This window comes from Wolffia australiana, chromosome 4 (assembly GCF_029677425.1).
Source record: "Wolffia australiana isolate 7733 chromosome 4, ASM2967742v1".
Lineage (NCBI taxonomy): Eukaryota > Viridiplantae > Streptophyta > Magnoliopsida > Alismatales > Araceae > Wolffia > Wolffia australiana.
Genome location: NC_135838.1, coordinates 21669785 through 21684465, shown reverse-complemented (window position 1 = coordinate 21684465; position 14681 = coordinate 21669785). Strand labels below are relative to the sequence as shown.

Below are 14681 nucleotides of genomic sequence, written 5' to 3'. Positions count from 1 at the left end.
AGGATAGTAACTAAAAATCAGGTCCAATGACCATAACATAAAGAGAGTCTACTACAATGCCAACAATCGTACTATGATTGCCGCTGCAATGAATGCAAGTATAAGATGTTTTAATATGCCCGCCATGGCGACAGCTTCTGCAAATACGTCAATGGATGCGGACGTGATCTCTGCCACCTGCGTTGTAACACTTGTGTGATGCACAAGTACACTATGTAAATTTTCCACATCTCCGTGGTGCAAGCCCATCCTTCTCACTAGCAAGTTGACTTGGGATTTGAATTATTGGATCATTCTCCTCTCTTACACCACAAGAGTCGGCGTATTACACCACAAGAGTTGACGTATGCCACAAATTATCTTGATGATATGATGCAGGTTTTGAAAATAACGAGAGAGTACAAAGAATTAACTAACAAAGTTTGACAATTAATTAAATTTGCAAAGATTGATTAAGTCTAATCGACTTTGCAATGTCCCTTTGGATCAAATTCGATACGTAACATGAGGGGTAATCGTATTACCCGTTGGCATCGAATCTCCCTCGATTAGCTTTTAGTGTTTTAACGCAAGGAATAATCCTATCACTCTCTAATTGTGTTAAAGCCAGGTCAACAATGAAGGATCCTAACTCTCAAGGCACTGAACAATAATTCGGCAAGTACTGAAAGGAAAATAAATCATATGCGATGAGGGAGGGAACAGTAGAACCTGATAGGAGCAAATTTCCATCGTCCATGGGTAGAACCATGTGATCAAACTGTACACTTGGGAGTGCACCACCAGGTCGTGTGATCAAACTGTACACCAGAATGTACCAGGAGTTTTACAATCAGCTAAAAGGTAAGTCCTAGGGTCAGAGGACGAGTCAAGTTCTGGAGGTCAACGATCTATTGTTAGAATGTTGGGTTCGTCAATAGGGCAGAATACCTTTTTACTAGGTATCACATTTGAGAGAAAAAAAAAGGAGATACTCACCAAATATATATGTGTCACTAACCAGGCATGGACCATCGTTGACAACAAAATTTTCAAAGAGTTATTGCTTTACTGTGCACAACTCGAATACCATTCATGAATATGTGAAGGCCTTTTTCAGGTGAGAGATGAAAAAGCTGGTATTCTCACTATCGAATGTAGGAAGTGTTTGCCTAACACTAGATGCATGGAAAAGTGAAAATATGATTCCCTTATTGGTAATCACTGTGCATTGGGTCAGAAACAAATGGAGACTTGAAGAACGTGTCTTGGCAGAAAGGAAAATCGATGGTCCATATAGTGGGAGTTACCTCGCACAACTTCTTCTAGAGGTGTTGGTGGACTTTGGCCTAGGGAAGAAAGTAACTGCTATTACGACAGACAATGCAAGTACCAATAGATCGATGATTACATTGTTGACAAATGCACTAAGAAAAGTGAACTCGAACTTCGATCAAAATCAACACATGCCTTGTATTGCGCATATCATAAAACTTGTAGTGTAGGATGGGTTAAAGGCACTGGGAATTCCAACACCATTTACATCCGAGGAGGCAGCGGTGCTAGTGGATGAGTAATTTGAAGAAGCATGAAGGTGATGGGTTGGGCCATCTGCCTAATTGGGAGACTTGGTTACAGGAGTGTTGCAGCCATTCATTCTTCGGATGATAGACAGATGATCTATGTCCAATGGTGTATGCAATTAAAGATGCCTAATAGCAGAAAAGTGGTGTTGGATGTGAAGACTAGATGGAACTCCACGCATGAAATGTTGCAAGTCACATATCAGAAGAGAAAAATGTTGTACAAGATGGCTATTTTTGAGCTGGAGAGTACGACGGAGAAAACTTTGTGATTGATGACCCTGAGTGGCAAATGATGGCACACTTTGCTAAATTTGAAAGCCTTTCTGTGAAGCGTCAAATATTTTTTCCAACTCTAAATGTGTGGCGACGGCAACAGTTTTATCATTGCTCCAAGTACTTGATGACCACATTCGTGAACAGATTGATGACATAGACCAAGAACGCCTTTTCCCAAATGGTGTTGTCTTCTCAATGGAACAACGAGCCAACATCCAAATCACGTGTAGAGCCATGAGAGAAAAACTATCCAAGTATTAGGCTCATGTTTGGGGAAATATTGTCGTCTCAGTTGCATCAGTTGTAGACCCCCATATTAAATTAGACTCCATTGCTCCAGAGGATGGCGACACCTTGGTGGCATATATGCAAAGACTTCTGAACGACATCAGTGAGGAGGAAGTCCAAAATTTGAGGGTTGACGACAATATTGGAGGCGATGGAGTGAGTCGACAGCCATGTATGGATTATGACGGGGAAGTTGGGATGGATGAGAGCTACATACCATCCGTCAAGACGAAGCTTGCACAGGTGTTCCCACGACAAGAATATGTCACTCCTTCAATGGACGACGAGTTATAGAGTAACCTACAAATGTCCCATGTGTCGACGGATGCTCTCTTATGGTGGCAAGGCGACGATTCTAAGAGATTACCTAAGCTTTCTGTTTATGCTCGAGATTTTCTTCATGTTTGCGCGTCCAGTGCACTAGTCGAACACTTCTTCTCTATTGGACATGGAATTTGCACGTATAAACATTCACGGCTTTTGACGGAGAACATGTTAGTACTGCTGACTCTAAAATGTTGGCTGAGGCAACAATATCTTGAAAGAAAAGTCATTGCCCGAGATTGAAGAGGTCGAATTAGTGGAATAGGATTACGATGAAGAACTGTGGAGGAAGGATAGTATCCTGAAATCTTCAGGTATATGTCATTTTTATCATGTATTTTTTTATTTCTTCGTAGTAAAAGAATGAACACATTGATTATTTACTTTTCAATTTCTTACCAGGTACTACAAGGGGTTAGTTGTGGGATAAATATCATCAAAGGCGCTTTAAAAAATTTGGTATACACGACATTTGGATGTCATCCGTTTAAAAAACAATTCAAGTGGTACATTTTTTTACTACCTTAGAACATTATTTCTCTCAGACATTGTCTGCGAATTGTGGAAAAATAGGTACCATGGATTTTGATGCACCCAGATTCTAAGGCCCACTCAATGTTGATGGTCTCACCAAGACGATAGAGGAAGCAAGAGCCCAACAAAGGCACATACCATGGCAGATTGTACGACTTCTCCAACGGAGACTAGAAAAACAACCCCGAGACTCTACTTGTATTTATCAGCCTAGACTCTGAATCACACGGTGATACAGCGTCAAAGGCATTTACGATGCCAACAAAAGAGATGTAGAGCCATTCTCCGCAGTCCAAAACATAATAATTGGGGTAAGTACCAAGCATCCTTATAGAGATCCTTTCTCTCACGCAACCAGACTTCTTGTTTGAGCCCCACAACCCTGCAAGACATGGAAGAAAAGTAATCAATACTCAATGGAATGACATCATATTTTGGGAGCATCACAACTTCACTCCAGCAAGGATTTCTTCTGTCCAGCGTAATGTCAGTCACATCGCCTCTCCAGAACTTGTCGAATTAATCAGTAGGGGCGGCAACGGATGGCTCATCAAATAATCTGCTCTTTTGATGTTTTTGAAACTCCGTTGCCCAAAAAGTCTATTTACTTGTCAAATTGAACTGAGCTTTTAAATTTAGCCCGTGAACGCGTGTTTCGTAGTGTGAACTCTAACAATCTTTGTACTGATTGAATCATTAAGTATAGATTAGTGCTTGTGGACTTTAGATTTAATTATATGTCTACATAATACAAAACTACTTTTCAAAAAAATTCCACCAATCTATTACTTCCAAGAAAGATAACTACAAACTATCTAGTCATTTCACATCTACTAAGTATTTCCCTGAAATAATCATCTAGTGACTAACGCCAACAAAAAGTACGTACTGTTGAAAATGATAAAACCATACACAAGCTTAAAAAAGTTCAAACCTATTGATTATTTTCCTGAAATAGATTACTAACATTATTAATATTCCTGTAATGAAATGTAATATTCAGTTAGACCACCAAATTTAAAGTGACAATTTTATTTCAAATGTGGTGTCTCGTTAACTTTGGTCATTTGACTTAAAATATAATCTTAAGATAGAACACCAAATTAAAAGTGATATTCATTTGCACCAATTTTAAATGCACGGTTAAATACCTAGTTACTTTCATTTTTTCCATAAAAATCAAAGTTTCCAAATTCACATCTCGTTCGTGTTCGTTCACGAATGAACCAAACACAAACGTGAACGCAATTTTCCTTCTGTTCATTCGTCGATGAACAGTGTTCGTTCAACGATGATCAACGAACTTCCCATCCCTAGTTCCCCTACGTTTCTCTCTTTAAACAAGGGATTCCTGCTATTTTTCCCCTCTCGCTGGCTCACTCTCTCTTCTTCTCACTGATGTTCCTCTAGGGTTTGGCTTTCATTCATTGATCTCCATCTCCTCTTTTTCTCTGCTCTTTCTCTCCTGATCTGTCATTCTTTTTCTCTCCACTCTCCTATCTCTCCTATGATTTCTCTCTTCTCTACTTTACTCTCCTCCTCGCTTGGCTTCATTTTGCTTCCTCTCCTCGTTCTCCTTTTCCCCCTCCCTTTTTTTCTGATTCTTCTTCTCTGCAATTTCGTCCAGCTCTTCCTCTCTTTCTCTCTTCCTCTCTGAAATTTTGTCCAGCTCTTCCTCACTTTCTCCAGTTCTCTCTTTCTCTCTTTCCCTCTGCAATTTTGTCCAGATCTTTCTCCCCGATCTATTTTTATGCCCCTTCCTAATCTGTTTTCCTCTCTCACCCTGCACTTTCTCCTTGGCGATTTTGTTTCTGGTCTGGCCGTATCTTCTCTCTTAATTTTCTCTGCTCTTTCTTCTCCATCGTTTTTATGTTATTCTTCGCCTTCACATCTGAAATCTATTGTTCTAATTTCTCTTACTCTTGTTTCTCTTCTCGGAAACCTCTCTTCTCTTCTCTTCTTATTACTCTTCTTTTTTCTGTAGTATCTATTCTCTCCATTATAGTCCTTATTCTTATCACTTTTCTTCTTCTGAAATATCTTTTCTCTACTCTATTCCAAATCTCTTCTCCTCCCTAAGGTTGTGGAATCTAGTGGCTGCTATTCGTCCTCGGCATGTTAGTGAATGAGCTCTCCACACTTTGCTGTTGAATTGTGGACTCCAATCACTCTTCAAATCTGTAATGTCATAGAAGTTCTTTTTCTGTCTATTGAGTTTTTTTTAAGGATCAACTTTGAAAGGATATTAGTAATTGAAGTATATTGTTCATCTCTTCTCTTTTGTAAACTTATCTCTCTATCCCTCAACTTACACCACGTTTTCTCTCTTTTGTCTCTTCTCTCTTCTAATTTATATATCTTCCCACATTAGTTGGTATCATCACACCCTAAAATCCCTGAGGATCGACCTAGAAACCTATACAAACAGAATCCATAGCACAATCTATAGTGTTATAGTTACAAATAGCAAATTTGTGAGTTCAAACACACAACGACTTTGGGCCTATCAGTCACGCAAGATTGGCATCAACTCTGCATAAGTTGATGCATCAGACCAGGATTGACTGTCACTGCTTGGGCGTTGCGCCAGGGCACACACAACAAAGCCATATTCATGAGCCTGTGTGTGGGGCCCAGCCCTAGCATGCGTGCAGGCTTGCCACTCATGCAATGCAGCATTGGCTGCTCCCACTAGTGAGAGCATGACCAGTCATAGCTATTGGCCTGTTTCTTGTTCTTAGTGAATATTGGCCTGATTATGACTATAGTTTGCCTTCCCTGCATCACTTTGTGGCCTTTGTTTTTTTACCATTTCGCCTCTGATATTTTTGGAGGATTCCTCATCAGGGCCACATGTCAGGCCTATTGGATGCCCCCATCAGATTTAATGGAGCATAGGTGGAAGATATATGTGGATCTTATATGTGGGCTAACACAAATAACATTGTACATCAATGCTTATTGAAAAGTTTAAATATCACATTTAATGTGATTGTATAAAGACTAGGATTACAGAATATTCATTGTGGTATGGGTGCAAATATGTGTAGAAACAGGGTTAGTTACAAATACGATTATGGGTAGTTATGTAATATGGCATGCAACATGTGGGGTCGGTGTATGGAGGTGGTGGTCCCTGGACCCGGCTGTACGTGAGACCCGCAAGCCCTCATCTGCATAAGAAAAGCAAATTTTAACTGCTAAGATTCAAAAGATCCAGTCCTATAGATTAATGGATTTTTAGTAGTAAAAATCTACACATTTTAGAGTCATTATATGCATCATTTTCTTTATATTATCTCTATTTTATTATAAATTTTCTCTCTGTGAATTACTTCATGAAAATCCTCAACATGGCCATTTTTGTTATTAAAACACTTGTGGCCTTCAAAGCCATTTTTTTGTTATCTCATTTTAAAAGAAAGAAAGGCTTATGACCTTCAAAATAAAAAGATATAAAAAAGGGTTTGAAGTCGGCGGCCCTAAAGCCAGCTGCCAGCCAGCGGCTGCACTGCGTTAAAGCCAGCCCAGCAGCCAGTGAGGCCCACCACAAAAGGAACCCAGCAGCCACAGTGCAGACAATCACAACTGATCTTATTAGATAGATCCCTCAATGTATCGTTTTTTTACTATCAGAAGTAAACTTTACTGAGAACATAGGAATCGCAGTTCGTTTGATAAAATTCACTCACGGATTTCTTTCTAGCATTCCGTCGAACACCTTGTGTGTTCGAGGAGCACTTATCAATACATATGTTTCTCATTACTTATCTAATAAAATTGAAGTATATACATTTACATCGACCTCTCAGAGGCATTCCGTCGAACACCTCTTGGGTTTCAACAGAATTACTGCTATTATTTCCTATTTCCGAGCCTGAAAACCTTTAAAGAAAACCATATATTTCCCTTAATAGACCCTAAAAATATGTAAAATAAATATAAATACCTATAGATAACTATACAGTGGCTACTAAACTCATATAAATCAAATTCCACTCTTAAAAATTATCACCCCAGTTTGCCTCCATCACCTATCATTTTTTAAGATGGACTTTGGTATGATCCTGATGCAATATAGTTCTATTACTATGTGGGTTGCTATGACTGGTATTTATCATTGAATGGAGAGAGATTTGGTGTTGCGTTGAATGTCTGGAATTTGGGAAGGTTGCCCTTTGTTTCAACAGTTGACTGCCCTTGTAAATTCTGGAAACAAATGACCCTGTTACAGTCTTATATTGATTTAATTGTTTCATCTCGTTACTGTTCTACTCGGTGAAGAGTTCTTTCTAGCATTTCTTATCATCAACGCACAATGTGACGAGGGAGAGAGTTGGCACTACAATCTGAATTAAATTCCAACATGATCTCCTCATCCTGAATGCGTTTAGAGATTTTATGATCTCCAGAAAAATTGGCTGAGCGTTTCTCTTCAACTGGAGGATCTGCAAGATAAAAGGTGTCCCAAATGACGATTGGAAGATAAACCCACGTCTGACGGAAGGAACGAGTGGCGCGGCGACAGGGGAACGCGCTGAAATTCCAGCAAGTTCGAAAAACGAGAACAATATCTATCAGATCTTGATCACTCTTCTCCAGATCCTTCACCTGTTCTTATCCAGCCACCGTCGAATCTCCTTCTCCGACTCCGTTAGCGATTCTTCCGGCTTCCCTTGGTTAGACCCTTCAACCAGCTCGAAGTAATCCTTGTAGTTTCTCCTGTAGTAGCTGTCCAGTCGCTGAGAAGAGAATGAAATCATCAGGAGAAAACCCATGACGTTGGCCACGCTATTCTATTTTTCTTCTTCACCTCTTTGTCGTTCTTTTCCTTGTTTGCCTTAGACTTCTCCATGTATTCTGAACACGGGAAAGAAGAGAAGAAGACATATCAAACTGTCGAAACGTTGGCGATTCTAAATTGTAGATAGATGGCGGAAGCAATTACAGCGAATTACTTTGTAGGAGTGCTCTTTGTGAGTCACCGACGTCAGAGAGAAAGGGTGTTGACGCCAAGAGGAAGGACAACGCGCTCCTTCTACTGACGTCGATTCCCGTTCTGGTGATACGGGGTGCACTATCTCCGCCTGTTGCCGGCGCCGGAGACGCAGAGATAACCTTTAGCATCATGGCTGTAGCTTGGGTCGACGATGGATTGAAGCTCTGATAATGTTCTAGGCTAGTTTTTTTTAGCAGATAATGGAGGCTTCCCTGACCACACGCTCAAACTTCCAGCAGGAGGAGCGAGATATGTCGACCAAGAGACAAATAGTTTAAATGCTTCAACAGAGGGAAGAAAGTTTCTTTATTTTTTGATTTGTCTCACCCAGAAGTTCAAATGGGTCGGTTTCGTTAGCTTCGATATATGCTCCCATTATCATCCTCATCTAAACCAACCGGCATGGATTACCAGATTGCTGCACCTTTTTATCTGTTACTGTGAAAGAAAGATGCATCTTGAAGTTCGTTTTAACTCAACTCCGTGAAGACTACAGAAAGTATTTTCCTCCCCTAGTTTCCTTGAATTATTTATAATGTTATAACTACTTTTAAAATCTAGGCCACATACGTGATTGTGAACCTCATCAAACAAATATATGTGCTGCTTTATCCGATAATAAATGAACTGCGTCATTCATGATATATATATAGACGGAATAGATGGGAGATAATAAAAATCAGTATTATTATCTCTAATATATAATTGAAACTTATTATGGAAAAACTCATTTTCGAGTCATCTTATTTGGTAACTTTTATATCCAAGTATCAAAAGATGATCATGCCTTTTAGCAACTTAAATTTACTTTGCCTATCTGAATAGCCATAATTTAATGCAGGCATGCCTTTTAGAAGTTTAATTTTTTATGGTATTAACATTTCTGCACTTATTCATTCTTTTCAAATACATTTGTTAAAATTCTTTAAAATTTTGAAATATTTAAGAAAACTTCTGAGGGGTTTCATCTTAATTAATGTTGTCATAGATTTAACCTTTTCCATTTGAAATTATATTTTGGTTAGTTGTTTATATTAGATTCACACTATTTCGTATAAATTTTTTCAGCTTCATGTTCAATTTGATGCGTTGATTTTTAATTGGATAACGATTTCCCTAGAATGAGACGAAATGTCATAAGTTTTTTTTTAGCATAGATGCAGCCCATTGACAATTAATATTTTAAGGTGAATTCGTATGCTTTAATGCTGCATTTTACAAAATATTCATTAACTCATGCCGTTTATGATAAATAATTAATAGTATTAAGTTTATGATACTTCTGCATAGATTAAGTAGAAACATTTGAATGAAATATTGTGAGTATTAAATGAACTGCACATGACTTCAAGGAAGTAAAATATAATATAAATAGCGTCTTCATGGACTTTGATTAAGTTACACTCTCAGTTCATTCAAGGAAATGGAGAAATGGATTTATGACAAATGGTAAGTAGAGTAAAGGAGATGGCCCAGGGAGGTAAGAAGGCCCATTCCAATACATGGTTGTCCCGATACTTCTAGAAAAAGGCAATCAAAGAGGGATTTCAGGAAGAGGGAGCACCCAACCTCCATTTAAGAAGGAAAAGTTAGCATCCTGAATCTTTTTTTAGGAAATATAATAAGGAAGGATAATTCAATTGATGAAGGGATCTAGACTTCTATAAGTTGCCAAGAAATTAGGAACCCCTTTCTTTAAAAGGGCACTGAGGAACTAAGCTTAGGGGCAAAATATGTCTTTTTTGTGAAGTCAAGTTCATGGAACAAATTTACTATTTTCTCACTTAGCACAGAGTAAGACATGGTTGGATCCATTAGGGAAAAGGTATTGAAAAAGAGTGAATTCCTTTTATGACGAAATGTGGTTTGGCTGGTGGATGTGGACGAAATTGTGCTGTTAACGATGGATAATGCTTCTAAACTATTAAAAAAGGAGGTTAAAACCTGATTTACCAAGAAATGGAGGTCAACGACCCCATTAGTTGATTTTTATATGCTTTGTTGTTCCAAAACTCAGACTCTAGAGAAATTCAAAACCTCTTCTTCCACTTCACTTTTTGTACGAATATCCATAATAAGGGTGATAACATGGTAAATGTGTCTCTAATTAAATGCATTCTATATGAGCTTAGGCATTTAAATATTGAATTTATCATGTTATTAATTAAACATTGAATTAGCAGAGGAGTCCACCATGTATCACATAAGTGTTGTAGCAGAATCTGAGGGGGGACAAGAACCAGCTTCTGGCAACCAAGGACTTCTCACGGACCTGCTGATGTCTCGCCACTGAATCTCTTTACTTTTTATCATGGGTGTGGGAGAGTGGCGTGGATGTGTAATTGGGATATTTACACTTGTTTGATGCCTAAAAATTATTCAAAAAATTAACCTTAACATATATAAAACCCTTTTTTTGCCAAAAAAAATTAATATTGGTAATTACTTAACATATATAAGTAATTTCAGTTGTGGGCTTCAAAGGAACAGTTAGAGAGGTGTGGGTCACTTCATGGATGCCTCCAGAATTCCCTCTGACTTTCATTTTTAACGAGGAGTGTGGTATTCAAATGAAGGAGCTCCAGAAGTTCAAATTATCCAATGGGAAAAGAGGGAGGAATGGCAAGGAGAGAAAATAAGGAAAAAATATAAGGGCATTCTAGATCATGTCCTATGTAAAAATATTATATTATTTTCTCTGTCTCCCTCATTCTAGATGTGTTGTTGCATTGACTAGATAGCAGGAGAAGTCTCTCTAGGATCCTGGTTGAATTAAGTGTTCTGAAGTGCTCTTCAATCATCCTTTTCTTGGATAAAAAAATGCCTGATCTTGGAAAAACTTAATGATACAAATTCAGGAATAGGTATTGGGGTTCAAAGATGTATCATCAATGTTTTAGTATCCTAGATCTAGATCATCATCCCATTCATTTCCCCTACTTTTTCATCATTTTACATCATGTTGTCTCGCTATCCACCAATTTTCTTCCATCTTCTCTTTCAAGAATCATAAATTTTCTCACAATAAAAATTTCACTCTATGACTAGTTTCTTCACCTAAATTTCATCAACAAATACACCCATTTACTCTTCCAAATTTACATCCCACTTCATCTTTACTCAAATGTCGTTGAAATCTTACTACGTTTCTAGGATACCCAGTGTCCTTCTGTCATCCAAACTTAGCCAAATTATGGATAAGTTTGGGTCACTTTGGTGGGTCCCTTTGACCAGGGGATCCCTTTGATTCAGGCCCCATTCCTAGACCAGAATACTTTATATGTAATTTTTAGCATTAAAAATTAAATAGAATTCAAAGTTACCACTTTTAATTATTTTATCCTTCAAATAAATTATAGAAAAAAATTATTTAAATAATATTTATAATATCTATTAGTTTTTTAAAATAAATTCTATAAAACTTTTATAAAAATCCATAAATATATATATATATATATCTCCTTACTAAAATGAGGTAGAAAATAATAATTAAATATTTAAGTATCATATTTATTCTTGAATTATAAATTCCTTAAAATCTTGAAAGTCCCAAATATATATATAGACATGACTTCTGAGCTTATTTATTTAATATTCAAGGTTAGAGAAATTATGAAATTGAATAACGGCCTCCATGCGGATCGACTTCCTCTATCTCTATATCTATCTATATCTCTATCTCCAACTCTAACTCTATCTAGTTTTATCATTATATCTTTTTCTATATATCTTTACCTCTATCTCTTACTCTATCGTTATCTCTGTCTATCTCTAACTTTATAACTTTCATTTAGTCTATTTTACCTGTTTCTCTCTTTATCTCTATATCTATTTCTATCTATCTTTACCTCTATCTCTATATCTATATATCTCTAATTTTTTATGTATCTCCATCATTATTTCTATGGCTATCTCAAAATTGATCTATCTCTATCTGTGTTTCCATATCTATTTTTATCTATACCTCAATCTATCATTATCTCTATCCTTTTTTATCTCCATCTCTCCCTCTCTCTATCTCCATATGTATATCTACCTCTCTCTTTATCGCTACCTCTATCTCTATCTCTAACTCGATGACTCCCTTGACCTCTATCTCTATGTAATCTCAATATCGATCTCTACCATTAGCTCTAGATATTTCTCTTTTTCTACCTAATCTCTAAATCAATCACCATCTCTATCTCTAGATCTTTTTCTGTCTCCATATCTATGTCAATCTTAATATTTTTCTCTATCCCTATCCCTATCCGTATTAGTTTTTATCTCTCTTGTCATATATCTATATCTATAACTATACCTATATCTGTATCTACATCTATATCTATTAAGGATCCCGGGAGGCGGTTGACCGCCCAGAGGCAGTCGCCACTCAGAGGCAGTCACCGCCATGAGGCGGGGCCATTAAGGGCCCCGCGGGACCCTAAATGGGTGGCCCATATCGGGCCGCCCAGGGCCCCGCGGGATCCTTAATGGGAGGCCCATTTCGGGCCTCCCAGGGGCCCCATAGGGAGCCCTTAATGGGTGGCCCATTTCGGGCCGCCCAGGGCCCCATGCAGGAGCCCTAATAAACGGCCCATTTTGGGCCGCCCAGGGCCCCACGCGGGAGCCCTAATAGGCAGCCCATTTTGGGCCGCGCAGGGGCCCCGCGGGAGCCCTTATAAGCGGCCCATTTAGGGCCCATTTTGAGGAGCCCTAAATGGGAGGCCCATTTCGGGCCGCCCAGGGGCCCCGCGGGACCCATAACGGGCAGCCCATTTTGGGCCGCCCAGGGGCCCCGTGAGAACCTAATGGGCAGCCCATTTCGGGCTGCCCAAAAGGACCCCACAAGAGCCTATTGGGCAGCCCGTTTTGGGCTGCCCAGCGGCAACGCGGGACCCTTAATGGGTGGCCCTATTTGGGCTGCCTAGGGCCCCGCGGGACCTATAATGGGCGGCTCATCTCGGGCTGCCCAACAGGCACCGCAAAAACCCACGAGGGGCAGCCCATTTTGGGCTGCCCAGGCTATGTGTGACTTAAAATAGGTGGCCCATTTTGGGACACCTTGGGGCCCTATACATCTATAAATATATATAAATATATATATTGGGACAAATCTTGGGGCACTTTAGGTATAATATTGGTGGCCCATTTTAGGCTACCCTAGGCCTTGTAAGACCTGTAAATGGGCCATTACAGCAGCCATCCCAAGGGAATAATAGTCCATATTAGGTCTCTCAGAGATAGAAATATCAAAGTTTAAGTTGCAAATCAGCCATTGAAAGGCCGATAAATCAAGTTAAAGGATTTTTACCACTAGTTGGCCCAAGAAGGACCTAAACATATTGGTCTATATTTGTTGAATGAAAAATTAGCACATTATGTTTGGTATTTTGACTTGAGAATACCCACCGTCATGGACAATTGAACATATTCATAACAGCAGCCAAGTACATGCAAATTCAGTGCATTGTCCAGTGTAATGAGTTTTTTGATGGAAACAATATCCTGCCAAAGTGGGCTCTTTTGTGGAAATCATTAACTTTATATATTGGAAGTAGTGTGCACATGTCAAATGTTGGTACTAGCTGGCCCAAAGGACAGCAACTCCTGGACGAGACTTTGTACACTCGTGATAAATAACATGAGACAAATATTCAGTTGTTTTTCTTGTGATTGGTTAGTCGGTCCAAAGACAGGGTTACTAGTTAATGGGAATTTTTTGTGAGTGTTATTATTCACAACAAGATGTCAATTGCAGTTAATGTTATTGTCCAAAGATGATACATTAATGTTGCGCCTGATGTCTTGTAATGGGTTTGTACTTTATTTGCGATTCATTTCCTTATGTGAACTATTTGTCCTATTCTACAACAACTGCACACGAGTACATCACCATACAAGGGCATAAAATTTCCCATCTTGAATCCCAATAACTTTCATACATGGAAGAAAGATGTAATGCTTGCCCTCGCATACTCAAATCTTGATTATGCCATGAGATCTGAAAAACCAGATGAAGCAGATGAAGAAAACCTAGAGGCATGGGAAAGATCAAATCGATTAAGTTTGATGACGATGCAACGTGTTGTGCCTGAATCTTATCAGGCAGATCTTATTCGAGAAAATATCACAGCAACAGAATTTATGGCAGAAATTGAACAGAAGTTTGCAACTCATGAAGAATCTGCAATTCATGAACTACTACACAAGTTGATTTCCATGAAATTTCATGAAAAGGGTCACATTAGAGAACATGTTTTGGATCAATACCGAATGACTTCCTGAAGTCTCTCTAAGTAATGGGATGCTCAGGAGAAAAGTCAATTGCCCTATGACCCAAGGACCTGGCCCCTATTTATAGGAAGAGGAGATACTTAAGCCTCTTAAGCTTATCTTAATTAATCTCATCATTATAATTAAAACAGGCTTAGCCTCTACACAATTAATTACCACACCTATTGTTATAAATGTCTTAATCCCGTCATTAAGTGAATCATGTATAAATTGGGATTTATAACTGAGCTTAACAATATGCAATTATATACATACATATATATAATTGTCCATAGATTAATAAATTAATCTAACAATCTCCCACTTGGACAATATATATATATATATATATATATATATATATATATATATATATATATATATATATATATATATATATATATATATATGTTAATAAAATATTGCATATCGTCACTTTA

The 14681-nt window shown here is 38.3% G+C and overlaps 1 protein-coding gene across 1 annotated transcript; it reads right to left on the bottom strand.

Annotated features, from left to right (window-relative positions):
• Positions 1-7394: 7394 nt before the first annotated feature.
• LOC144702374 (photosystem I reaction center subunit N) lies at positions 7395-8264 on the bottom strand. The gene is made up of 4 exons (XM_078574396.1): positions 7946-8264; positions 7801-7847; positions 7599-7729; positions 7395-7435 (listed from the first exon to the last, which is right to left on the bottom strand). Exons 1-4 carry the CDS (start codon positions 8115-8117, stop codon positions 7423-7425), a joined length of 363 nt encoding a protein of 120 aa, XP_078430522.1. The 5' UTR covers positions 8118-8264; the 3' UTR covers positions 7395-7422.
• Positions 8265-14681: the final 6417 nt, after the last annotated feature.